Genomic DNA, 27,419 nt, shown 5'->3' on the forward strand with positions numbered 1-27,419 from the left:
AAGTTATCATTCTAAATACTGTGCAAAAGTATTTGGAAACAACCATGGAAAATATATGAGACTTTTAGCTTACATTGAGGATCACGAGCATACACTGCTTTAGATGGTGCACTAGGCTTGCCAGGTCCAGCCTTATTCAATGCTGTCACCCGGAACTCATATTCTGTTCCTTCTTGGAGTCCAGTAGCCTTTACAGTTCTTTCAATGACAGGCTTTCTGTTTACCTTTGTCCAGTTAAGAGCCTTAGTTTCACGCTTCTCAAGTATATAACCAGTTATTGGGGATCCACCATCACTAGCTGGTGGCTTCCAGCTAACAGTCATGAAGTCTTTCGTTACATTGCTAATTACTGGAGGATCACAAGGTCCGGGTACATCTGTGAAGATTTATTCGAAAGTTATGTTCACATTTATAAATGCACAAGAAACCCCAGTGACTAATGAAGATACCCCACAATGCACTTACCATATGGGTTCTTAGCAACTGCTGGTTCAGTCAAGATAGGGTCTCCAACACCATATTTGTTTTCAGCACATATGCGGAACTGATACTCATGTCCTTCTATTAATTTCTCCACAGTGCAGCTTGTAATGGGTACATTGGCACTGACTTGGGCCCAGTTTGGTCTGCTTGTTTCACGCTTGTCTACAATGTAGTTAGTAATTTCTGAGCCTCCATCTTCCAGAGGAGGCTCCCAAGAAAGCATTGCACGATCTGCATACATGTGTTTGATTTTAACAGAAGCTGGTGGCCCTGGTTTATCTAGAAGAATTAACATCACATAGTTATGCCTCAATCTCTTGCTATATCATTTAACTATAGACATATTTATTAACATACAGTCTTTAGCTTACCAAGTACTTTAAGCTTAATTGTTGCTGACTTTGATCCACTTGCATTTTCAGCAGTAATAGTATAATCGCCTGTTTGCTTCCTGTTAACACTGAACAACTCAACTGTAGCAAGATTTCTCTTAGAAGTGATCTTAACACCTTCAGATGGCTTTAAAACATCTTTGTCTTTTGTCCAGGCGATTGTTGGCATTGGCTTGCCATAAACATTTGCCTCCAGGCGCACATTAGTTCCAGCTTTTACTGTAAGTTGTGATTGCATAGACAGATCCAACTCTATTCTGGGGGGAACTGAAAAGAAAGAAACTAGTTAATCTAGTAAGAGACAAACATCTCATTTTTCACCTGAATGTATGCACAGACTCTTATCAGTTCCCAAATGCTTTTACATTTCTTACCATTTTCTGGATGAATGGTGACTGGATCAGAAGGTTCTGAAGGTCGGCTGATGTTAACTGCTGTCTTGGCAATGGCTCTAAATTGGTACTGAGCATTTTCTTCCAAATCAGTAGCAGTGTACTCTTCTAGGGGTATTTGATGTGGAGTTGTATTGCACCGAACCCACTTATCACCAGGCAATTTGCAAGCTTCAACAAAGTAGCCAATAAGTTTGCTTCCACCATCATGCTTTGGCCTTGTCCATACCAGTGATGCAGTACTTTTAGTGACATCAATAACTTCAGGCTTTCCGGGGGGATCTATGGCAAATGAGATCATTTTACAGTCTGTTTTGCCAAAAAGCTAACATATAAAAAATGGCTTTAATAGTGCTGGATCCCATTTACTGCTTTACTAAATACCCATACAGTGCACTCACAGTGCAGTCACAGTAAACATTAAAATACAGATGTAAGGGCAAACTGAAGATAGAGAGTTGCAGATAATTGAAAATGACCATACAAACAGTAGTCTCTTGGAAATTATTCATATGTCTGGCTTACCAACTGGTGCTCTGGCTGTGACAAACTCAGTTGGTTTGCTAGGTTTACTCGCTCCAGCTCTGTTCAATGCATAAATTCGGAAAGTATACTCAAGACCTTCAATCAGCCCCACACAAGGGTATTCTGTGGAGCGCACAGCTGTGTCATTGGCTTTCACCCACAGTAAACTGTTTCTTTCTTTGCGCTCAATGAGATAACCAGTGATTGGACTGCCTCCATCACTATCTGGTTTATCCCAGGCAACAAAAATGCAGTCCTTATTGACCTTGGTAATACGTGCGTTCTTTGGTTCACTAGGAACATCTAGAAAGAAATATAAAGATGGATATCAGTCATGTGTTTTCTTATCAGGAGGACCAAAAAGAAAAATGCTTCTATTAAAACCTGACATACCAAATGGGAACTTTGCAATCATCTTGCCAGAAGTAAGTGGTTCAGAAATCCCAAAACGATTTTCAGCCCGAACACGGAACATATACTCTTCTCCAGGAATCAGTTTTCCAATTCTGCAGCTTGTCTTTGTGACAGAAGCCAAAGCTGTTACCCAGTCTCCTCGGCTTACATCACACTTCTCAACTATATAGTTTGTAATGTTACTGCCACCATCTTCGAGAGGTATATGCCATGCAAGTGTGCATGCATCAGCATCTATTTCAGAAATATCAAATGGAGGTTGTGGTGGACCGGGTTTATCTGCATTAAAAAAATGAATTAAGAAATGGGGATGAAAGAAAATTACAACCACTGGAATACACTAAAAATATTTTTGTATAAAGCTGCATAAATATAATCAAATGGGACATACCCATGACTATCACTCTGATTTTCTGACTATCAGTACCAGAGCTATTTTCTGCATTAAGAGTGTAAAAATCAGAATCTTTTCTAGTCACATCCTTAATGATAAGAACAGAAGACTTTTCTGCCTTATGCACAGCAAGGCGACTGGATGTAACTACATCTTGATCTCCTTTCAACCATTTACAGACTGGCTGAGGCTTCCCATATACATGAGCTTCAATTCTCAGTTTCTTTCCAGCTTTAATGTGAACATGGTCAGGCATCAGGATCTTCGGTGGAACTGGAAAAAAAAACACACACACAGACAAATAAATTCAATTTCTGTCCCATATTAGTTTACTTTTTGTTTTGTATTCATGTGAAAGTCCTCTGCTTCTCTCTCCAGTGGAATCACCAGTAATGACTTGATATTTTTAAATTTAAGTTACACTTACAAACAACTAGACATTCTGCAGTGGGCAATATCTATTCCAGTCTTACTTTCACGATCTTGAATGGTATATATGAGAATATTTTTGAGTTTCAATTGCCTTCTTATGTTTATGTAGAGACCTGTCCACTATTAATGCATGATACACAATTCCTCTTTATATGTGGAACTTGTTCACTAATTGCTGACTTTCTACAAGGCAAAAGTGAAGGAGGAGAAATGGAAGACGAGCTCTCACTGAACTAAACCCATTTCCACAGTCAATCATTTTATACCCTTGAATTATTCAAGTAGATCCCCTTCTCCTTTTGCACAAAATCTTTCCAATTTTGTCCAAAAGAAACCCGCCAGTATGTTTTATGTAGTTTTTTACCTGCCATTGTCTAGTTTTCATTCTCTTTTGCTCCTATACCTCTATCTTCCTCTTCCCATGTCACAAATGAAGAAGGTTCTTTTCAGTTGCCCCTTACCTCTGTCTTCCAGTGCCTCAGGGACTCCACTATCTTAATGAAGTCAACCTGTTCTCCTGTCTTGAAATTTACATTCTCAACCAACTCTACAATATAAACAACTTATTTTCTCTTATTTTAAAACAAGTCCCACTATTTGCCCCATTTATCTCTTGAGCTACCACTCTGACTCTTTTTTCTTTCATTTTAAGTTCATTGAAGATATTTACTTTTTCTCCTTAGTTTTATCTTCTGGTTGCAACTGAAAACATGCCTGCCAAATTCTAATAATTCTCAATTAGGGTCAACTCTTATCCTTTCTGATGTGTCAAAATATTCAATACAGTTAATAATAATCCTCCAGATGACTTCATAAAGCATATGTGTTTCTGGGACCCCCTCAACTAAAATTCTTGCTCATTTCATTGTTAAATCAGAATAGTACAACACAGGTAGTATTTAAATTGTTACTTACTGAGTTGTTCTTTAATTTCAAATATTCCTTCAGTTTCTCTTGGCAAACTAACTCCTACAGCATTTCTAGCTGCCACTCTAAACTTGTACTTCTTTCCCTCTTTCAGACCAGCTACAACAATGGAGAGATCTTTTACAACTGAATATTCTGTCCAGCGATCAGCTGGTTGCTCATCTTCTTTGTAACTAACAATGTATCCATCAATCTTCGAGCCTCCATCACGCAGTGGTGGCAGCCAGCCTAAAGTAGCACTGTTCTTTGTGATTTCAGTAACTTCAAGTTTTCTTGGTGGGTCAGGTTCACCTTTCAGGGGCAGGAAAAAAAAAGCCCATTAAAAATTGAATTCACAAGATTTTTTCACTATTGGGCGTTTATTGAATCATTGGCTGCTATCCATGCTAACTCATCAAGGACAATATAGAAAAGAACAAAAATTCTTCATAATTGTAAAGGTACTATATGTTGTATTCTTTGAAAGGAAATGTCACAGAAATACTTATATTGATCATTGAGTAGTTAGTAGCATTGTCCAATTTAGCAACACTGACTTTAAAAAAATTCAAAATCTTATTAAAGATTAGAGAATTAAACAAAAAGTGCATAAATGAATACTTACTTAGGGGATCTGTTGCTAGAACTGGTTTTGGTATGTCACTTGGAACACCTGACCCATATTCATTTACTGCTGTTACTCTAAAGAAATACTCATTTCCAGGTACAAGGTTGGCTATTTGGAAACTAGTTTTCTTTAGTTCTGCAGTGACTGTTCCCCAGGTCTTCCTGTCAGCTTCTCGTTTCTGCAGGATGTAATGAGTCACTGGGCTACCACCATCATTCTCTGGAGGTGCCCATGAAAGATGGCATGACATCTTGGTGACATCTGAAACCTTGAAGTCTGACACAGGTCCAGGAGTATCTATAAAGAAATTTCAATATATGCTAGCCTTTTGTTCTTTAATAAGTCAAAATTAAAGGGGACTAGCAATTTCCTATACAGGGAGAGTTAACGTAAACTGATGTAATGGTGCTCAGAAACTAGCACCTGAGGGGGGTTGGGGGTGGTATCATAAAAATTCCTGCAATGAACATTCAATATTGTTAAAAAAATTATCTAAAAGTATTTCTCTCATTACTTACCCAGGACTCTGACATTCACAAATACAGCCTTTTCTCCAGCTGCATTAACAAGTGTCAATGAATATTTGCCTGAGTCGTCACGTGTTGAATCAGGGATTACACAAAAGGCCATGGTGTCAACAAGATCAACTTGTCCTTTTCTGATAACATTATCAATACCCATTCTTCTCCAGGTAACCTTTGGTGCTGGGCGACCCCTGATAATGGCAAAAAGTCTGATTGGGCAGCCTGCCCTGACTGTGACTAATTTTCTCATGCTTGCATCCAACTCAATCTCAGGAGGTTCTGAAAGACAAAATTAAAGAAATAGAAATCAAAGTTTATGTTGTGGTTTAGCCACAGCAGCCACTTGTTCAATGACCTCTTCCTGGTGGGATGGGGAGGAGAATTGGAAGAAAAAGATGAAACTCATGGTTTGGGAGAAGGACAGTTTACTAGGAAAGCAAATAAGAGGAAAACAATAGCAATACTCAAAAAAGAATATACAAAGTGGATGATACAGAGTGCAATTTTCTCTCCCCTGGAGTTCAATATCTAGCTTGCCCCCAAGCAGTGGCCCCTCCTCTCCAGCCAGCTCCCTATTATATACTGAGCATGTCATCATATGGTATGGAATACTCCTTTGGCTAGCTTGGGTCAACTATCCTGGCTGTGTCCACTCCCAGCTTTTTGTGAAAATTAACTACCCCAGCCAGAAAACAGGATGATTTAGCATATGAAATAAAATAAAATCAGAGCAAATAAAGATTCTATGTGAAAAACTCATAAAGAGGATGGGAAAACTCACCAAGTATTTCTTTGGGAGACACAGCTTCTTTCAGTTCAGCTGGTCTGCCGAGGCCAACCTGGTTTTGGGCAGAAACTCTGAACTCATATAGTTGGTTCTCATCCAGGCTGGTGGCTGTAAATTCTGTATGAATAACTTGGGCAGCAACATTGCATCGTTTCCATCCTGCTTCAGGATCAGCACCCTCAACTTTTGGTCTAATTTCCACAACATATCCAATAATTGGAGCACCACCATCATACACTGGTTTTCCCCAGCCAAGGGTTATAGAACTCTTTGTGCTGTCAACCACTCTCAAATTTGTGGGAGGACCAGGTGGTTCTGAAAAACAATAAAAGTTACAGATAAGAGTACAGTTGTGCAATCTGTTATATTAAAATTTTAAAAAAAAAGTAGAATACAGTGCTATGATACCTATTGGGTCTTTTGCTACTACAGGTCTTGATGGCAAGCTTGGCTCTCCAAGTCCAACTTCATTTTCAGCACTGACACGGAACTGATATTCATGACCAGGGATAAGATTAGTAACCTTCTTGCGTCTCTCTGGGATTGGAGTCTTAGTAACAGGAACCCATCTTAGTGATCGTTTCTCTTTCTTCTCTAAAATGTATCCTGTAATTGATTTGCCACCATCATATTCTGGTGGATTCCAAACTACAGTCATCTCTTCTTTGCTAACTCTTGTGACATCTGGAGGGTCCGGGCGTCCAGGTCTATCATATTTTGTTTTTGCAATAATTGGATGTGTTTCTGTTGGTGGACCAGTGCCCATTTTATTCTCTGCACGAACTCTGAATATATATTCATTACCTTCAATGAGACGTGTCACATTTGCATAGTTCGTTAAGACAGAGGAAGAGTATGTAGACCAAACCATACGCTTGCTTTCACATTTTTCCAGGATGTAGTTCTGTATTTCACAACCACCGTCATCTTCTGGAGGGTCCCAAGTAACAGTACATCTGTCACTTGAAATGTCAGTAACTTTCAGGTTTCTTACAGGACCTGGTTTATCCAAGACAATAACAGTAGCATATGCTACGAAACTACCAGCTGTGTTAGTTGCAGTAATCACATATTTCCCACCATCACTCCGCCTTGATTTTGTGAGAACAAACTTAGATGTATCAGCAGTTGTTTCAATACTGACTCTTGGAGATCTGGTTAGATCTGTGGCATCTTTGTCTTTTGTCCATACAACTTCAGGCTGTGGTTTTCCTCTGACTCCAGCCTCAATTCTAATTGTGTCACCTGCTTTCACAGTTAGCACCCCACTTAACTTCAAATCTAGCACTGGTTTCTGCAAATCTTCCTTCACAACAACTTCAGCTGTTTTTACCCAGTCACTTTCACCTGCCTCATTCTTGGTTTGAACTCGAAATTGGTAAATCTTATTTTCAATACATTTATCTACCATGTAGTGTGTTTCCTTAATGCTGCCTTTGTGAACTCTTTCCCATTCATCTGAATCTTTCAGTTTTCTCTCAACATGATAACTTAAATTGGGACTTCCACCATCATAATCTGGCCTTCTCCATTTCAGATATACAAATGTCTTTCCTTTCTCTGCAATGTGAAGATTTTCAGGCTCTCCAGGCTTGTCAATAGGATTGATTGCAAGGATGGGAGTCTTGGTCTCAATACAAGGACCTGGACCTATTTTGTTTTCTGCACAAACTCTGAAGAAGTATTCACGGTTCTCTATAAGATTTGCCTTTACTAATCGTTTAGTGATATCAGAGGAGACAATTGACCACCCCCTCTGATTTGGTTGACGATACTCTACTATGTAATTTGTAATTTCAGAGCCACCATTATCCACTGGACTCTCCCAAGAAATCATACAAGAATCTTTTGTGACGTAGCTTATTTTCAGGTTTTGACACGGTCCAGGTCTGTCAAGTACATTAACAACAGCAAAAGCTTGAGCATGTCCACAGCTGTTCTTAGCTGTTATTATGTATTTGCCATGATCAGATCTTTTAGCTTCTTTCACTTGCAGTTCAACATTAGGTAGATCATGGACTATTTCAAGATTTTTTTCTTGGACTAGCACTTTGCCATCTTTAGACCACGTTATGTCAGGATCTGGCCTGCCTTTTACTTTACCAGTAATACGGATTGTTTGGCCTACTCGGACGGTAATTAAATCTCGACAGGTCACATCTAGGCTTATTTCTGGAGGAGAAAGAATATCCTTTGCAAGTACAGTTTCTGCCAGTTCTCTTGGTTCTCCCTCTCCCACAATGTTGACTGCTTTGATTCGGAATTTATATTCATTTCCTTCTATTAACCCAGGTACTCTGAAAGCACACTGTCTAATGAGTTCATCCTTATTAATCCTATTCCACTGCGTAGTTCCCGTTTTCTGACATTCCACAATGTATCCCAGAATTGGGCTCCCACCATCTTTGAGGGGCTTTGTCCACACAAGATCAGCTGTTTCTTTAGTTTTGTCTTTTAATTTTGGATTTATAGGTGGTCCAGGAGGAGTGATAGGACGTGACGCTTTTATTGGATCAGAGCTTGGAGATGGTTTGCTTAAGCCCACCATATTTTCTGCAAAAACTCTGAATTCATATGTGTTGCCTTCAAAAAGACCAGTGACTCTGTATTTCATATCAAGTATTGGTGTCTTATTGACACGGACCCATTTTCCAGATGCTTCCCGACGTTCGAGTATATAACCAGTTATTGGAGTTCCACCATCAGATTTTGGTAGGGTCCAAGATACTGTTGCAGCATTTTCTGTGATATCATAAACAGTTGGTTTACCAGGTGGAGATGGTGGATCAAACATATGTTTAGCAACTGTTGGTTCTGAATCAAGGGGTGCACCAATGCCCATCTTATTTTCTGCCCGAACACGGAAAATATATTCACAGCCTTTCTGCAGTCGCGGAATCTTAATTTTTGTGTGACTTGTTCCAGAGCTGACGACTCCCCAGGTTTCTTTCTTTGATTGACGCTTCTCAACAATATAATTTATTATAGGACTCCCACCATCATCTTTAGGAGGGCGCCAAGAAATAACCATATGTTCTGGTGTTACTTCAAGAATATTAATAGGACCAGTTGGTGGCCCAGGAACATCCAAAACTGTAAGATGTAGAGCGACAGTTTTGCTGCCAGCTGCATTAGAAACTGTGAGTAGATATTCTCCGGTATCTTTTCTTATACAGTCTTTGATGGTGAGTACAGTTGAATAATTGTCAGTCTCAATCTTGTGTCTGCCATCAGTTTTAATTTCAACACTATCAGTAACCCATTTTGCAGTGGGAACTGGCACACCTCTCATAATTGCAGGAAGCCTCACTGTGGTGCCAGCTTTAACAACAAGACCTTCAATTAATTTCACATCTAGTTCCACAGATGGAGGTACTGAAATTAGAGAAAAATAGAAATGATTTTTTCAGGGGAAATGCTCAAAGAAAAAGAGAAAGAATCAGTTAAGCAACTTGAAAAACTAAAATTTACCTAGTTTTTCCTGACACTCTATTGGTATAGTTGTATCTGGAAGGCTAAGACCAACAATATTCTGAGCTTTCACACGAAATTTGTATATTTTTCCTTTTTGTAGACCTGTAACAACACAGTCTAGCATAGGGACTGTCTGGAACTTTGTCCACTCGTCTGCACCATCTTCTTGATATTCCACCAAATATCCAGTTATCTCAGCACCACCATCACGATCTGGTCGATTCCAAACAAGGGAAACTTCAGTCTTGTCAACATCTACATGATGCAGATTCTTTGGTGGCCCCGGTGGATCTTTTAAAATACAAAACCAAAATGGTTACTATGATGCCCAATCTATGGTAACAGCGTACCACCTTCACAACAGTACCAAGATAATCTCAAAAATTTCCAAAACAATATGAATAAAACAAATTCTGTAACTGAAAAACACTTACGTAGTGGATCCATAGCTTTAATAGGCTTGAGTGTTTCCACATATGGACCTCTACCAAACTGATTCTCAGCTGCAACTCGGAAGAGATACTGAGTGCCTTCCATCAGATATTTAGCCATGTGACTGCGTTTCTTGGAGGATGATGAAATGGCTACCCACTGTGCAGAAGCTACATCTTTTCTTTCCACCACATAGTTGGTAATGACAGAGCCACCATCGTCTTCTGGTTCCATCCAAGTGATATAGCAAGAATCGCTTCTAACTTCACTGATTTGCAGATTTCTGGGTGGACCAGGCTTATCTAATAGTGATAAAAATTGGCTCTGTTATTTATTTTATAGACAAAGCATTTTTTTAAAAACTTAGTAAATTTCAAGGGAAATTAATATATTTAATGTAATTTTTAGTCCTTTTTCTGTGTATTTCTTATAACTTGGTTTATTGATGTTTTCCCAATATTCCTTTATTTCTTAATTTTTAATTATAGAATAAAAACATGCGGTATAAAGGGACTATCATAAAGATTACCTAAGACAACAACTTTTACTGAAACAGTCTTCGAACCAGCTGGATTTTCAACTGTCAGGGAGTAAATTCCACCATCTTCATGGACAGTGTTACGAATTTCAAGCTTACTGCCAACTCCTGTAACTTCAATATCAGCTTTGGGTGACACCTCATGATCTTCTTTCTTCCAAGTAACTTTTGGGAATGGAACACCTTTAATAACAGCACTAAGTCTCAGGGTATCACCAGCTTTTACATGCTGTTCTCGGGCCATATTAGCATCAAGTATCAGCTCAGGAGGTTCTGGAATCAAAATGGTATGTTTTTAGAAAAGCAGGGATAATAAAAAGATCTTAGTTAAGCATCCGATTTTATTAAACTCACCAAGTCTGTCCTTTACTTCTACTGGATCAGGAACATAGGCTGGTTCAGATTCACCTGCTGCATTGACTGCCTTGACCCTGAATTTATAGGTTAAACCCTCAGTAAGGCCAGTGACTTTGTATTTTGTTTCAGGGCAAGAATCTGCTGTAAGATTGGCTTTTTTCCATTCTTCATCTCCAACTTTCTGGTACTCAACAAGGTAGCCAATTATCTTGCCATTACCATCATGGCGTGGGGGTTGCCAACATAAATCAACTGAATTTTTAGTTTTATCTACTGCTTCTGGATTAACAGGTGGACTTGGTTTTGCTGTTTAAAAAAAAAAAAGACACACACACACAAGGGAAAAAAAGGAAAATATTAAAATAATTTTCCGACTGAAATGAAGAGTGCATTAAAATTTCAATGAGGAATGGATCTTAATACTTTACCAATTGGATCTCTAGCAAAAATTGGCTTTGATGGTGGACTAGGTTCACCAACGCCAACTTCATTTTCTGCTGAAACACGGAATTCATATTGACAGCCTTCAAGGAGGTCAGGTACTTTGAACTCAGTACTGGGAAAAATTGGGTCTTTGGTAACTCTGACCCATCTTGTAGCCATTGTTTCCTTCTTTTCTACAATATAGTTTGTTATTGGTTTGCCTCCATCATACGGTTTCTTCCAAACCACTACTGCAGAGTCTTTGGTAACATTCTTAATGATTGGTTGCTCAGGTGCATCAGGAACACCTGGGAAAGGGAGGTAGAAAAAGTTTATGAGCGCTATAAACAGAGTAAAGATTAAAGTATCAAAGTTAGATAGCAAATAAATAACATACGGAAACGGTCCTTGGCTTTCATCTCATCAGATATGAGAGGATCACTTATACCATAAAGATTTTCAGCATAAATTCGAATTTGATATTCTCTTCCTTCAAGCAACTTAGGAATTTTGCATGTTGTCTTTACTGTGGCAGATGTAACTGGCATCCACAGGTCTCTGTGTGCATCCTTCTTCTCAATAATGTAGTTCGTAATTTCACTGCCTCCATCATCTAATGGAGGTTTCCAGGAAACTACCATATAGTCTTTATGAACTTCATCAAATATAACTGGGCCTACTGGAGGTGATGGGCGATCTGTTTAAGAAAAAATAAAGCATACCCATGATTTTATATGAACCTCACATAATGACATAGATTAACCAGTGTTAATACAATAAATATATTATGAAAGTAGAAACTTGGCATCAAAGTCTTCATAAGGAATCAAGACCTCAACATTATACCTCTTTAATATGTGTTCAACTCACTGGATTTGATTCCTTTATGTTTATAAGATATTTGGTGATAGACATTTTCTAAAGCATTGCCATTTTTAAAATGTGAAGACATTAAATTATTCATACTGAATAAACTAACCCACAGTTAATGATGTGCTCAAATTAATAAATAGTATTTAACTCTAAATATGAATGCAGTAAATCAAACAATTGTAATAAAGAACAGATTTTAGTATTTATATATTTATTGTATATAATTCAATTAATTCTAATCACTACTAAAAATCACAGATAATAATGTTCAGGAAAACATACCAACAACATTAACTTGACAAAATCCTTTCCTTGATCCTGTGCTGTTCTCTACAGTAACACAATATTTGCCTGAGTCTGCACGGACAGATTTTAGTATTCCCAAGCAAAGAGTTGTAGGAGTTGTCTTGATCTTTGTACGGTCATTTTCTTTCACAACAACATCATCCTTTGTCCAAGTAACCTTTGGTGCAGGCTTGCCTGAGTAACGTCCAGTCAGGCTAAAAGCTTCACCAACCCGAACGATAAGCTTGTCTCTGAAGTCAAGGTCAAGCGTTGGAGGAGCTGAAAGATGATATTAAAAAACACAATGCCCACAAATGTCAAATAACAATATTAACAAAAAGGGAGGAATGAGTAAATATAATCACTGTTTTCAAAATATTAAAAAACGTTACATACCAATTTCATCCTTGCATGTGATTGGTTTTGTGCAAAATGATGGCTTGCCTTGCCCCACAATATTGCAGGCACTCACACGATATTCATAGGTGTCACCCTCTTTCAAGCCTTCCACAGTGTATTTTCTATCAAGCATTTTCTCCTTTGTAACTTTGTGGAATTTCTCTTTTCCAATGAGACGGCTCTCTAGAACATACATGGTGATATCTGAACCTCCATTATATTTTGGAGGATTCCAAGTTAATGTGACAGAGTTCTTGGTAACTGCTTTTACTTCCAGGTCTTCTGGACGGTCAGGAACAGCTGTGAATAAACACAAAAAGAAATATGGTAAATGCTTTCTTTTTGCATATTTCTCTCATATGACAGTAATCCAAACATGAAAAAATACTTACTTATTGGATCTCTAATGACAATCTCTTTTGTTGTCTCTGTGAATGGACCCATGCCAATTATATTCTCAGCTGCAATTCGGAAAAAGTAGGCTTTCCCTTCAGTGAGTCCCTGAACAGTCGCATTCTGTCTTGTAACTGTGTAGCTTACTGGAGTCCAAGCTCTATGGTCAGATTCACGTTTTTCAATTATATAGTTGGTAATAGGAGAACCGCCATCATCTTCTGGAGTAAACCATGTCAATTTACAAGAGTCATTGGTTAGGTTCTCAGTAAGGAATGGCATTCCAACTGGACCCGGAACATCTGAAAGCAAAGAAGAAATGGGCATATTGAAGTATGCATGCTAAGTGTTATGAAATGTAACTTGTTCACGAGGACTGAAGCTGCTATTTACCTAGCACATCGACAATAATAGTCTTCTTCCGCTCACCACCTTCGTTTTTAGCAAGAAGAGTGTAGGTACCCTGGTGACTCCTTTTGCAATTCTTGATGACCAAGGAAGAACTAATAGCTGTTTCTTCAATTTTGGCTTCTTCTGGTAAAGCGTGGTCGTCCCTACTCCAAGTCACTGTTGGAGGTGGCTTTCCTGAGACATATGCTATAATCCGAATTACTCCTCCAGCATGAACAACAATTCTGTCTCTGACGCTTGCATCCAAATTAATATCAGGAGCCACTGTGGGAGGTGAACCAAAAAAATAGTATTAATATTTTTTTTCACACTTTGACTTAAGGGTACTAAAAATGTAAATGTAAGTGATAAATACCTATTCTGTCCTTCATTTCAATTATATCTGTAACTTCTCCTGGTTCTCCGATGCCAGCAGCATTCACCGCTCTAACTCTGAATTTGTAAAAACATCCTTCTTTTAATCCTGCTACAACGAACTTGGTTCCTCTAATTTCTTTATCTTTTACCTGGAAAAAATATTATAGAATCAGCTAACATCAAGGTATCATCAATTTATTTGCGATGTTTGAAACAAATCTTAAATCAGATGTTGTTTCAGATTTACAAATACAGGACAGTCTTAAGAATACATGGGTCTAGCTCACTTCGAATTCTTCATAAGGTATGTAAAGAAATACAGAACATGGACATACAAGCCATTCGGAAGATTCACCTTTTTGTTAATTCTGACAAGAATGTAACAGCAATTACAGTAGTCTGTGATCTAAGAAGAATTACATGTCTTACTGGACAAATACATTCTTAGAAGTAAGACTGGCCAAAAAAATTCCACCCAAAACTCAAGCTTTACTTTTTTAACCCCAATATAAAACCTGTTTACCTGGAAACAGAGTGGGAAATTTAGGTATTGCTTAAAATGCACCCAAATGTTTATGGATATAAAAAAAATAGCCAAGGTATGCATCAATTAAACATTCAGGAATACATTACTGCAGCAAAATATTCAGTAATACCTTATTGAAAAAATAAAATCAGTAAGTGGAAACAGTAGGAAAATGTAGGGATATAGAAGCTGCAAATGATGTAGCACAGCCTTATAGCAGTACTACTTACTTTTCTGCCAGTTGTAACTTGGTCTTATATGCAATCTAATTATTAAAAAATTACCTACATAATTTCTTACATCTTTAAAAAGAAAAATTAAAAATTCTAAGTTTAGGAAACTGCAGTTAATTTTATGTTGTGGAGGAGCAATTACTTACTTTTAATTTGGTCTTATATTTTAAATCTATGAAGCTAATCATGGTGCAAAATTATGAACTTCTAAAAAGCAGCTTGCATAATGAAAATCTGTAAAATGTGCAATTTCTGGAGGGATTTCTTTTGATAGACACATCAACAGGAGAAAGGCAGATTCTGTAATAGTTTTCCACTTACCCGTTCCCATTCTTCCTTTCCTTCTTCCTTATACTCAACAATATAACCAGTGACCCTAGAACCACCATCTTTTAGTGGTGGAGTCCACTCCAAGTCTACAGAAGACTTTGTCCAATCAGTAACTTTTGGAATAGGAGGGCCTGGTGGGGCTGAAAAATATCATCATGCCATTATGTTCCATGTTCTCATTTGAACATTTTCAAATTCAAAAATAGGAATGTAAAATATTTACCTATAGGATCTCTTGCAATGGCTGGATCAGATGGCATGCTTGGTGGACCAACACCAGCTGCATTAATAGCTGAAACACGGAACTGATATTCAGAGCCTTCAATTAGACCTGTAACTTTGTATGAAACCCCCAGTGTCATAGGTTTGATAGGATCACGATTAACCCTGGTCCATCTCTTTCCGGTAGTCTCTTTGCGCTCCAACCAGTAGCCAGTAATAGGAGAGCCACCATCATGTTCTGGTTCTTCCCAGTTTACAGTCATTGAGTCACGAGTTATACTGCTAACTGTTGGCTTGTCACAAGGCCCAGGAACAGCTGGGGAAAAAATCCACACATAGCTTGTAAAAAAACCCAAAACACTAAAGGAAGATGGAAATAGCTAGATTAGAAAACAGAGCTATGCACTCATGTGCTAACATACTGGCATTCAGTAGCTACCTATCGGCATGAGATTTCTTCCCTCATTCTCCTTCCCATCCCTATTCTGGTAGATAAACTTTAAAACAAAATATCTATCCTTCATTTTCATTCCTTCCTGGGTCACTATTTAATTCAGTGCCCAGCATAACCTTGGATGTGTTAAGAATGATTTTTCTCTTGCTAGCCTAAGGTTTCTTCTACATCAGAGTTATTTGGTCTGAACTGAAGGCAGAAAATCGACTCTTTCTGATCAGTAAGTTCAATAATGCCTCAAATATGGTAGAATAACCTGAATCTTATGAGAGAAATACTTATTTGTATATTTAAAACCTTAAAAGTCTGAGATAATATTTTAATATATAAGGAGAGAGAAAAATAGTTTTAATTACGACAGATGCTTTTAGGAACTCACTGCTAATTCTAAACCTCTTCAAGGTATTCTATTTTGTACAAATAGCAGTGTATGAAAACAACTGACATAATCTGAAAGCATAATACAACTTACTGAAAAGATTTCGTGCTGTTTCTGGTTCACTATCCAAGGGTTCTCCAATACCGTATTTGTTTTGTGCCATAATGCGGAACACATACTCATGGCCTTCCATCAATTTGGGAACAGTGAATAAGCATTCCTTGGGCTCATTAGTAACAGGTACCCATGTCCTCCTATTTGCTTCTTTTTTCTCTATAACATAGTTTGTAATCTTAGAACCACCATCATCTAATGGAGGAAGCCATGATATCGTCATTTTATCAGCCAAAATGGATTCAAATTTAATAGGTCCGACTGGAGGTCCAGGACGACCTAAAAGATACATTTTTATAAAGAAGAATTAATTCAAATCCTATTAAAACAAAGTATGACATGAATGCTATAAATTTATGCAATGCATAAGAGTTCTTGATATCTACCCAAAACGTTCAGTCTCATCTCCTTTGAAGCAGTTCCCAGATTATTTACAGCTGTTATAGTATATAAGCCTGTATCACTTCTGCGAGACTGTTGAATCAATAAAGTGCAAGTATCTTCAGCAACAATCTTGTTGACGTGTTGATCATACGACACTGGTGTTTTGTCATCTGGTTTCTTTGGAGAAGCTTTTAGCCATGTTAATGTGGGGAAGGGTACACCCTTTATCTTAGCCACAATGTTAACATCTGTCCCTTCTTCAACCTCCATAAATTCTTTCAGTTCAATAGATGGTGGACCTACAATGAAATGTTGAAAAAAAAATTAGTATACAGAAATACTTCATAATTTGAAAATGAAATTTGTATATACTAGTATCAATTAGTACTTACATGTCTGGTCTTTGACAACAAGTGGGCCAACTGTGGCTGAAGGTCTACTAGGACCCGCTATATTTACAGCTTTGACTCTGAATTCATATTCTCCACCTTCTACAAGATCCTCAACAGTAAACTTTGTTTCCTCCACATCACGTCTGTTACATTGCTTCCAAGTCTCTTTCACTTCTCCAGTACGATCCCAGCGGAGACATTCAACGTTATAATGTGTAACAGGAGCTCCACCATCATTCTTTGGTGGTTTCCACGTCAAGCTCACTGTGTTCTTGGTTACAAGACCGATCTTCAGTTTAATAGGTGGATCAGGAGGATCTTCACAAACAAAACAGAAATGTAAATAAATCGACTGTACAATCCAATCTGGTTTTAAAGAATTTTCTTTACTTTGATTTCACTTACGGATTGGATCCCTGGCTGTGGTTCGTTGGATGGTTTCTACAGGAGGACCAACTCCGAAACGATTTTCAGCACGTACCCGGAAGAAATACTCTTGCCCAGATATGAGATCGGGTACAACAAAAGAAGTACTTCCACAGTTTGCATTGACTTTAGTCCAGGCTTTCCCATCAATAGTTCTTTTCTCTATAACATAGCCTCTGATTCTGTCTCCACCATCATCATCTGGCATCTTCCATGAAAGTTTGCAACTACCTCTTGTGATATCACTTACTTTTAGGTCTTTTGGTGGACCTGGGACATCTGTTAAGGTAAAAGCACAACAGAAACAATTTTACGTAAGTATGTAGAAAAACAAGACTAAAAGCTACCATTTGAATACTTCAATATGTGTTAGCCTTACCAAGCACATTGACTCTGACATGAACAGTTTTCTGTCCTGCTTTGTTCTTCGCTGTAATACTGTATCTTCCAGAGTGACTTCTGTTGCACTCTGGGATGATAATTGTTGAACGTGTATCAGTTGCTTCCACCTGTGTGTTACAGAAAGAAAGAGAATAGATCAATTTTATGTTTGCAAAAAATGCAGCAATACTGAAGTTACAAAATGTGTTTGCTTTACCTGAGCTTCTTCAGGTACATTATGACCTCCCTCCTGTAAACAAAGGAAAATAGTGTAAATATAAACCAGGGTGGGCTTAACAGTCTAGAAAGACATGCAGAAAAGATAAATAATATCTTTCTTTTACTAACCTTTGCTGTTGTCTTTGCTTTTCCTTCAAACTCCCAAAACGTTTTTGGAACTGGACGACCCTTGACAACGGCTGGGATTTTAATTGTTGTACCAGCACGGCAAGAGAGGAAATCCTGTGCTCCAATGTCAAGGAATATTTCTGGTTCCTCTGCAAAAATATTTTGATACATAAATTTTAAAAGCTACTTTAAGTAAATTTCTGTCAGCACAGACATAAACCCCCACATAAACAGGCAGAATGTGTGTTTATGTAAGAAAGGTTGGGTGTTCAAAATGGAAGCTGAGAAGTATACAAACAGAAATGTTTGTAGTAATTATTTTCATAAAATACAGATTATTTCCTTAGGTACTCATCAATTTTCTAATGGAACCTGCCCTGGTAATGGTCATGACACTTTCAAAAATATGTATCAATCTTTTATTACATGTTTGCATAATTATTCTGTTTTGTCTTTGTCTTGCTTGGCATCTGGCTTGAGCATTAGCATCAGTAGGTGGCATTTAGATAGAAATGCCTAAATTAATTCATAGAACACTTACCTAGAATATCTTGGACAGGTATTTCTGATGTTGCAGGACTTGGTTCTGATTCTCCAGCAGCATTTACAGCTTTCACCCTAAATCGGTATTTTCTGAGCTCTTTCAAGTTGGGAATAACACATTCACAAGTAGGAAAGAGTTTGTCTCCTTCGTTCACCTTCTTCCAGTCAGTACTACCTTCATCTTGCATTTCAACAATATATCCTTTTATAGGACTGCCACCATCCTTTTGTGGAGGCTTCCATGCAAGAGCTACAGATGATTTAGTTTTGTCTTTGACCTCTGGGCAAGATGGTGGACCAGGCACAACTTGTAAGACAAGAGCAAGTGAAAATTACCTGAGAGTTAGTGTCTACCTATATTTTTCTGAAAGGTTTCTAGAATGCAAGCATTTCAATTTTCTTCTGTCATACATAGAGTGTATGATACTAGAACATGCATAATAATTATATATTTATCACTTAGATTATTAAGGGATACTTAAGCTACAAGACATAAAGATTGATCCTTTTAATAATAAAGAAAAAACATATAAAAACCTGATTCTGAAGTTTATATAGCAATGTTTGTATTGATGTAATCACAGTTTATTGTTCACACAAAAATTTAATTAATGTTAATTATTTTTAAAACAGTGAAAACCAACAAATCAGGAAACTACTGTATACCAATATTTTATATATTGTTTTAATGAAAGCAAAGCATTGGATTAAATGCAGTAAATTCATTACAAGTAATAATAGCACATTTTGGTTCTGGTGTGATGTAGTCTTTTAAAAATAGTCATACAAATCATATACTTACATATGGGATCTGCTGCTAAGGCAGGATCTGATGGTTCACTGGGAGGGCCAATTCCAGCAAGATTTTCAGCCATAACTCTAAACTGGTATTCAACACCTTCAGCCAAACGAAGCACGTTGTACTCTAGACCTTTTACTGATGGTTTTGTCACTGGAGCCCTGTTAACACGTGACCAGTACACACCTCCCACCTCTCTCTTTTCCAACCAATAGCCAGTTATTGGACTGCCACCATTGTTCAAAGGAGGCTCCCAAGTCACTAGCATTGATGATCTGGTGCGATCTAAAATTTTTGGCTTTCCAGGAGGTCCAGGAAGGCCATAAGGATCCTTAATAACAACTTTTTCTGAGAGGCATTCATCACTTATTCCATATTTGTTTACAGCTCGGACTCTAAATTGATATTTTTCATTTGTTACAAGATTCCATACCTGAAAAATAAGATTTAAATGAATAGTTCATCACTTTCAGAATAAAGTTATTTGAAGTTATGCATTTTTTAAATTTAAATTCTCTTGTATGTCAGTGAGACTCCATATGTACATGTACTACACAGCTGCATGTGATGACCAAAGGATAGTCTTATTTCAAACATAAATAAAAATTTCATCATGTTTATTTTTTCTGTTGGTCAAGGTATGAATAATGCTGCGAAATAGAAAGGAAGAGGTATTCTAAACTCAGCTGAGATAAAGTAGCAAAAGAAAACTGCTTCTTTTGTCACATGAAGAAAACACACATACATAGATGGGCAACATTCAGTAATGCTGGAGTCTAAATGGAGCACAGGTACAGCTATTTATGCAAATGAAAGTTTTAACTAGATGTGTACTACTGTTATTTTTTAATGTATATTAAAGTAATAAAGATATTTTATAACTTACCCCAAATCTTCTTTCAACAGCACTTTTGGAGACTTCTTCCCACTCAGATTTCTTCCTACTAGCATCACGTTTCTCAATAATGTAATGGGTAATTTCACTACCACCATTATCAAGAGGGGCGTCCCATGTTAAATAGCATGATTCTGCTTTAATATCAGAAACAGCAAGATTTCTTGGTGGAGAAGGACGATCTGGATGAAAACAAAGCATAGAATTACATTTAGAAAAAGGCAAAAGCATTTTATTAGCTGTCATTTTATTACAATGTTGCATTCTTACCATACACTTCAACATGCACATTGCGAAATGCAGTGCCAAGACGATTGGAAGCTCTCACAGTGTAAGTGCCTTTATCACTCCTCATTGCTGCTGGCAAGATAAGTTCAGTTTTTGCTTCACTTCTAGATACTTCTTCCTTGGTTATCTTAAGTGCACTGGATGTTTGGTCAATTAAAACTTCATTCTTGTCCCATTCAATCTTTGGCATTGGCAGACCTGTCACATCAGCAGGAATATTAACTGGTTCTCCTGCCTTCACTTTGATAGTATCTCCTCTCACAGCCAAGCGTAACGTAACAGTGGGAGGTACTGAAAAGAAAAAGAAAATTGTTAGCGTGAAGATTGAGATGAAACTGAAATTACCTTGTGGTGTTCCGGATATATGTGCATGGATTTCTTTAAGCAGATATACCTTCATCATCTTGTATAACTACATTGAGGGGCAATGATGGTTCACTTTCTCCAATAGCATTGACAGCTTTGACACGGAATTCATACATATGAAGTTCATCAAGGTTTTCAACAAGAAGAGATGTTTTTGGACAGAGCCTTGCATTAACTCTTTCATAGTCTTTTGAATCGTGTCTCCTCTTCTCAACAATGTAACCCAAGACAGGACTGCCACCATCACTACGTGGAGGCTTCCAATCAAGTGTGATGGTTGACTTTGTCCTCTCTGTGTACATAAACCTCTCAGGTGCTGTTGGAGGACCTATTATCAAAGATAAATCATAATGAATAAAAGCCCAAAACATGAAAAAACCAGATATTTGTTAATCATATGAACACAGTATCTCTGGTTCTTTAAAGCCATAGCTTACGCATGCAAATTATCTGAGTATCATTGTGGGATAGTATAAATTGTCTCATGTATGTGGATAAAAGTATAACAAGTAGTCACTCAGTAGACATCAGTTTTTTGTTACATAAAGAACCATAGTAGTTTTGCAGAACTGATTCAGAGATCTGAACAAAGTAAATAATCTAAGGAAGATGGCTTATCCAGGTAGTAGAAAAGTAAATATACTTTCTGTACAGAAAACAATTTACACAACAATACTGGTTTATTACACTATATTTAACATTTGTTTTAAATAACCCATAAAGTTAGTCAACTTACCTAATGGATCAACTGCAAGAATAGGCCCTATTTCAACAGGTGGACCAGTACCAAACTTGTTCTTGGCACTAACACGGAATTTATACTCCTGCCCTTCAACTAGACCTGTAATATCACATTTAGATCTCTCTGTGTCTACAGCTAGTCTCCATGTATGCATTTTGGCATCCTTCCGTTCAACAATGAAGCCTATGATATCACTGCCACCATCATCTTCAGGATCAGACCAGTTAAGCAAACACATCTTTCTGTTTGTGACCACTGGTTTTAGGTCAAGGACTGGCCCAGGAACATCTGAAAAATCAAACAAATGAGTAGGATAAAGCCCAAAGATTATCTCACCAAAAGAAATGCTCAGCTGATTTCAGAAAATGTTTTTCTTACCAAATACTTCTACTCTGGTTCCTGCAGATTTGGAACCACTGCTATTGGTAGCAGTAATTACATATCTTCCATGGTCTTTTCTCAATGCATTCTTAATGGTTAACTCAGATTTTGTCCCAACATTTTCTATAACAACTCGATCTTTGTCTAATTCACCATCCTCTACAGCCCATACAATGGTGGGAGTAGGACGCCCTGTCACAGTAGCAGGAATCTTAATAGTTTGTCCAGCCATGATCTGAATGCCTGCTTTGACAGAAACATCCAGCTCAACAGTGGGAGGCTCTGTAGAAGAGAGATAAAGAGTTAATTAGTTCAAGGGAGAGATTTAAATCTACATTTTAGGCAGTTGAACATTTCTTGAAAATAGTAGAATTGCAATACCTTTAGGTTCTGCAACTGTTACGGGTTCAGTTTCACCAGGTGGTCCTTCACCAGCTGCATTAAGTGCAGTAACACGGAGTTTATAGTCTGCACCTTCTCTGACTTCTTTAACAGTATACTGGCGAACCTTAACTGGTTTCTCCGTGCAACGTGACCACTCATTTACTCCCACCAGTTGTTTGTATACATGGTAACCAGTGATATCTCCACCACCATTATATGCAGGAGGTTCCCATTCTAACTCAATAGAAGTTGAACTTGTATCAGCAATCCTTGGAATCGGTGGACCAGGTGGCACTATTAAATAAAAAGGTGTAAATCAAAGTTAAAGGCTATGAATCCTATTCTGTCACCCATCTGCTATTAGCTCCTGCTAAGCTACTTACTTATTGGGTCCTGTGCAGTTTTTGGATCTGATGGTGGACTAAATTTACCAGGGCCAGCTGCATTTTCAGCACATACTCTAAAAATGTACGTTAATCCTTCCAACAGTCCTTCAACTTTTATTTCCAGAGCATTTACAAGATTCCTGTTGACTCGAGCCCAGTGAGTACTATTAATTTCACGTTTTTCAATCCAATATCCGATGATTGGGCTGCCATTGTCTTTTGGCTCATTCCATTTAACCAACATACTGTTGCTGGTAACATCTTGCACATCAGGCTTATTAGGTGGATCTGGTGGAGCTGAAAAGATACAATTGCAATTTTGTCATCACTGCTGTCTTCAGAGTTTACTGAAAGCTAAGAGAATTAAGATATGAGAAATGGCTATTTTAAGTCATTCATAGTTCTACTCTCTTTCTTAGAAACCTTGATTCCTAACTGCAATCACTAATTAAACTTGCAGCAGTTCTCTCTTTAAGACTATTAAACACAGAGAATTAGTTAGAGTATTAAACTACTAAACACAGAGAATTCTGATGTGAAGTGTTTTAAGTGTAAAGCTTTATGACCGTGATTGTCATTCTTATTTCTTTATTATTGATATTAGAATATTTTCTGTATTTCCTTTTATTTCAAAGGTTTAAAATGTGCAATAAATAATAATTCTATTGCTCAATTTTTTTCTGGGAAAGATTCACGCAGACAAAGCTGAGTATTCTGAGTCTATGTAATTTTACACTCATTTTCTGAAAAGATATTTCAAAATCTGAACTTACAGAAAGGGTCTTTTGCTGTCATTGGTTTTGAAACACATGGTGGCCCTGGTCCAACTCTGTTTTCAGCAAATACACGGAAGAGATATTCTTTTCCTTCAATCAGTTTTGTTACATGGAATTTGCAATGCCTGAGTGTTGAGCTGACAGTGACCCAGCCCATTTCAGCTTTTGTGTTGTCTTTCTTTTCCAGTACATAGTTTAGGATTTCACTTCCACCATCATCAAGAGGAGGCTCCCATTTGCAAATGACAGAATTTTTCCTCACATCTTCAAATACAAAATTGACTGGAGGCCCAGGTGTATCTGTTAGTAAAGCAAGACAAATGATGAGTGTTATCTTGTGCACATTTTTTTTTCCAATATGCTGAACAACTAATTGCTTTTGAGGACATTCATTACATACCTAACACGTTAACTTCACATGAGGCTTTTGCCACACCATGGTCATTTTCCACTTTAATTGTAAATGTGCCATGGTCAGCTCTGATGGAATCACGAACTGATAGCACAGATTCCCCTTCCTTATGGTTGTCAATACTCATACGTTCAGGTAGTGAAAGCTGGAAAGGTTCCTCTTTTTCAGCTTCACCCTTCTTCTTCCTTGTATATGTTGTTACTCTCTTTTTGATTTCCTCTGGTCTGACAACTTCATCATTCCTCAGCCAAGTGATAGATGGATATGGTGATCCTGAAATATGTGCCTCAAGTATGATCTCATCACCTCTCTTCACCTCAAGACCAGACTGTAGGCTTGCAGCAAGGAAGACTTTTGGAGCCTCTGTAATAACAGAATGTTAAATGGAGTAGCATCTTCCAACATGTTTGCAGATGTATGGCAATTACTACAAATAATCAAATGAGTAATTCATACCAATAGGATCCACAGCTTTCACAAAAGGAGTAATCCGAGAAGGCTCACTGATGCCAGCAGCATTCTCAGCACGAACACGAAACTGGTACTCCTTTCCTTCTTCAAGACCTTTCACCGGATAAGTTAATAGAGGTACCAGATAGTCATTGCATCTCTCCCACCTTTCTTTGCCCTTGGTGAGCTTTTCTATTATATAGCCCATAATCTTGCTTCCACCATCAAACAGGGGTGGTTTCCATGTAAGTGTTACTGATTTTGATGTTGGATTATGGACCTCAAGGTCAACAGGAGGATCTGGAGGCTCTGTGGAAGAGTAGGAAAAGAAAAACCATATGAGAAAAGAAAGTATGAAGATTTTAGTTAAAATTCAATTTGCTAGATCTTTTAGTAGTTAAAAAACCCTTACGTTTTGGGTCTTCTGCAATGATTGGATTTCTCAGTTCAAGATATTCACCTCCTCCAATCTTATTGACAGCTTTAACACGGAAATAATATTCACAGTTTGGGATAAGGTCTTTCACTTGCCATGAAAGCTTATTTTCACCAGACATGACTGGGATATATGTCCTACGACCAGCTTCTCTGCGTTCCAGAACATAATGCAGAATAGGAGTACCACCATCAAAGTCTGGAGGTTCCCAGGATACTTTGCAAGAATTTTTAGTAATGTCGCTTGCCTTAATGTCTTTGCACTGTCCAGGTGGACCTGTTTTAAATAAGAATAATAAAATTAGTTAACTAAGTTGATGGAAAAATATATCCCATCGACAATTTTTTTTTTTTTTGCTTTGCACAAAGCAAATCAAAGCAAATAGTGCTGCACTATACACAGCACTATGTGTGAATTTATGTTCCTAAAGGTGAGAAATATACAGATTTTTTATAGGCTTTTTGATATGATGACTATTCATAATAACTGGGATCTGAGCAACCACTGACCAGTTAGACCAACTTGAAGTAAAGCAGTTTTTCTGTGATATTTTGCAACATCAATGCCTTTATTGGCATTAATGGAAATCTACATGTGTCTGAGTTGATGTGATTCTTCCATATGGCAGAAAAGGAATTTTGCTAGTCCTTTCCTTCTGTCAGCTGCAGGGAGCAAGTGGTGATAAGTATCTTTTTCAGAATGGAAGGTGGCTAGTTACCTATGACTTTGACATTGACTGAGCCAGTTGTTGATGCCAGCTTGTTCTCCAATGTGATAGTGTAAACACCAGCATCAGCATAAACACTGTCTATGACTTCAAGCAGTGCAGAGGTGTAGTCACTCTTCATTGTTGTTCTGTCACCAGCTTTCAGTTCTTTGCCATCTTTGTGCCATGTTATAGTTGGAGATGGAACAGCTCTGAAGGGTATTGGGATACTTAATTTCTGTCCTTTAACAACAACAATGTCACGAGTTTTTAGATCGATGGTTGGATTACCTGTAAAAGTAAGTATGATATTACTAGAGTGTTGACAAACACCTTTTTTCAGTTATGCAGATCTAGGGAAAAAAAAAATAAAAAAGAATCTATTCTTACAGTCTGGGTCCTTGGCAACAACTTTTTCTGAGACATCTGATGGCTCACTAGCTCCAACGGCATTGACAGCTCTGACTCTCAGCACATACTCCTTGTCTGGAACAACACCTTCCTCCACTTTACATTTTAGATCTTTTATTGGACGAGAATTGATTCGCATCCATTTCTCTGTTCCCGCTTCACACATCTCAACATTGTAGCCTATAATTGGGCTTCCACCATTCTTCTCAGGTGGTTTCCATGCAATGCAAATGTGCTTCCGACCTGCATCTGTGACATGTAAATCCTGAGGAGGTGAAGGAGGGCCTGCAGAAATGGAAAATAATTGTGTCATTTTACTCCCAGAATAGCTGTTCTACACATTGCATAATCCATACACTGTATGGATTAAGAACATACTATATTCATTATATATAATCTTTATATATTATATATAATATATATAATCTGTATAATCCATACAGATATGGATTATGCATACAGAAATGGAAAATAATTATATATTTTTTCTCCCAGAATAGCTGTTCTACACATTTCATAAACCATACAGTATATATTACATTGTAACTTACTTGTTGGATCTTCAATGTGAATGAGGTCAGTTGGTTCACTGGGATGACCACAGCCAGCTTCATTTTCTGCACGAACCTGGAACTGTACGTCTGTACCTTCAATGACATCCGTCACTCTGAAATTGCAGTCTGGGCCAGCTGTCTTGCCAGCTTTTACCCAGCGAGTGGCCAGTTTTTCTTTCTTTTCAATAACATATCTGAATAAATTGGGGAAAATACTATCAGGGACTTGAAATATGAACACTTTAGGCTTTTGCTCAATAAAACTGATAGAGATTAGAATAGTTTGGCCAATGGAAAAGTAGAGAGAATAATGGGTGAAAGATTTGATGAACTTTACACATCACGCACTTAGTTCTGTTAGTCCTGGTACATGTTAGACATAATGGGGCTGACATTACTGACATACTCAATTCTGACAGCCAATTCCTCAATTTCTGCTGTGTTCTCAGGTTTTAGAGAGCCGCAGAGTTAAAAGAACCTCAAAGTTATACTTGTATATATGCTAGCATGGATCTCAGTGATTAGGCCCCTGAAAAAATTTGCAGGTATTATCTGAGTTGCTCAGCTAGCAAAATTCTGCCTGTGATAGGCTATGGGAAAGTAATGTGAATTACATGATTTTTGCTTTGAGCAGATCTCTGTAGTTGTCAGTTTGTTTATTACTGTAAGTAGGGATGAGAAGAAGAATGAAAATATAAAGAAGGGAAATCAAACTGGCATTCAAAGTGAATTTCAGATACTTTAGAAAGCAAAGCAAAGGAAAGAACAAGTTAGAAACAACAAAAAGGGGTAAATGAGTTGGTTAGAAAAATGCAATAAAGGAGAGAATGAACAGAAAAGAGATGAGGCTTCGTCCTAGCTGACTATACAGTTTGAATGAGA

At 37.7% G+C, this 27,419-nt stretch overlaps 1 protein-coding gene across 1 annotated transcript in view; it reads right to left on the reverse strand.

Annotated features, from left to right (window-relative positions):
* TTN (titin) overlaps positions 1 to 27,419 on the reverse strand; it is a 239,952-nt gene that overhangs the window by 51,477 nt on the left and 161,056 nt on the right. Inside the window, exons 212-259 of the mRNA XM_084264549.1 lie at positions 26,535 to 26,731; positions 25,963 to 26,268; positions 25,585 to 25,863; positions 24,843 to 25,142; positions 24,437 to 24,739; positions 23,969 to 24,343; positions 23,566 to 23,868; positions 22,790 to 23,089; positions 22,404 to 22,700; positions 22,020 to 22,304; positions 21,636 to 21,929; positions 20,928 to 21,227; positions 20,516 to 20,824; positions 20,237 to 20,427; positions 19,354 to 19,783; positions 18,550 to 18,858; positions 18,009 to 18,157; positions 17,878 to 17,910; positions 17,659 to 17,788; positions 17,259 to 17,558; positions 16,854 to 17,171; positions 16,464 to 16,760; positions 16,057 to 16,356; positions 15,132 to 15,446; positions 14,900 to 15,048; positions 13,818 to 13,968; positions 13,445 to 13,726; positions 13,051 to 13,353; positions 12,656 to 12,958; positions 12,257 to 12,538; positions 11,499 to 11,798; positions 11,107 to 11,409; positions 10,676 to 10,984; positions 10,313 to 10,594; positions 9,786 to 10,085; positions 9,349 to 9,642; positions 6,286 to 9,252; positions 5,872 to 6,192; positions 5,085 to 5,369; positions 4,564 to 4,863; positions 3,948 to 4,250; positions 2,598 to 2,873; positions 2,186 to 2,485; positions 1,793 to 2,095; positions 1,250 to 1,549; positions 855 to 1,142; positions 466 to 762; positions 74 to 376 (exon numbers count right to left, since the gene is read on the reverse strand). Coding sequence (XP_084120675.1) covers positions 74 to 376; positions 466 to 762; positions 855 to 1,142; positions 1,250 to 1,549; positions 1,793 to 2,095; positions 2,186 to 2,485; positions 2,598 to 2,873; positions 3,948 to 4,250; positions 4,564 to 4,863; positions 5,085 to 5,369; positions 5,872 to 6,192; positions 6,286 to 9,252; positions 9,349 to 9,642; positions 9,786 to 10,085; positions 10,313 to 10,594; positions 10,676 to 10,984; positions 11,107 to 11,409; positions 11,499 to 11,798; positions 12,257 to 12,538; positions 12,656 to 12,958; positions 13,051 to 13,353; positions 13,445 to 13,726; positions 13,818 to 13,968; positions 14,900 to 15,048; positions 15,132 to 15,446; positions 16,057 to 16,356; positions 16,464 to 16,760; positions 16,854 to 17,171; positions 17,259 to 17,558; positions 17,659 to 17,788; positions 17,878 to 17,910; positions 18,009 to 18,157; positions 18,550 to 18,858; positions 19,354 to 19,783; positions 20,237 to 20,427; positions 20,516 to 20,824; positions 20,928 to 21,227; positions 21,636 to 21,929; positions 22,020 to 22,304; positions 22,404 to 22,700; positions 22,790 to 23,089; positions 23,566 to 23,868; positions 23,969 to 24,343; positions 24,437 to 24,739; positions 24,843 to 25,142; positions 25,585 to 25,863; positions 25,963 to 26,268; positions 26,535 to 26,731 — 16,121 coding nt within the window. The remainder of the gene's footprint in view (positions 1 to 73; positions 377 to 465; positions 763 to 854; positions 1,143 to 1,249; positions 1,550 to 1,792; positions 2,096 to 2,185; positions 2,486 to 2,597; positions 2,874 to 3,947; positions 4,251 to 4,563; positions 4,864 to 5,084; positions 5,370 to 5,871; positions 6,193 to 6,285; positions 9,253 to 9,348; positions 9,643 to 9,785; positions 10,086 to 10,312; positions 10,595 to 10,675; positions 10,985 to 11,106; positions 11,410 to 11,498; positions 11,799 to 12,256; positions 12,539 to 12,655; positions 12,959 to 13,050; positions 13,354 to 13,444; positions 13,727 to 13,817; positions 13,969 to 14,899; positions 15,049 to 15,131; positions 15,447 to 16,056; positions 16,357 to 16,463; positions 16,761 to 16,853; positions 17,172 to 17,258; positions 17,559 to 17,658; positions 17,789 to 17,877; positions 17,911 to 18,008; positions 18,158 to 18,549; positions 18,859 to 19,353; positions 19,784 to 20,236; positions 20,428 to 20,515; positions 20,825 to 20,927; positions 21,228 to 21,635; positions 21,930 to 22,019; positions 22,305 to 22,403; positions 22,701 to 22,789; positions 23,090 to 23,565; positions 23,869 to 23,968; positions 24,344 to 24,436; positions 24,740 to 24,842; positions 25,143 to 25,584; positions 25,864 to 25,962; positions 26,269 to 26,534; positions 26,732 to 27,419) is intronic.

The sequence above is a fragment of the Gallinula chloropus genome (assembly GCF_964237585.1).
Source record: "Gallinula chloropus genome assembly, chromosome: 5".
NCBI lineage: Eukaryota > Metazoa > Chordata > Aves > Gruiformes > Rallidae > Gallinula > Gallinula chloropus.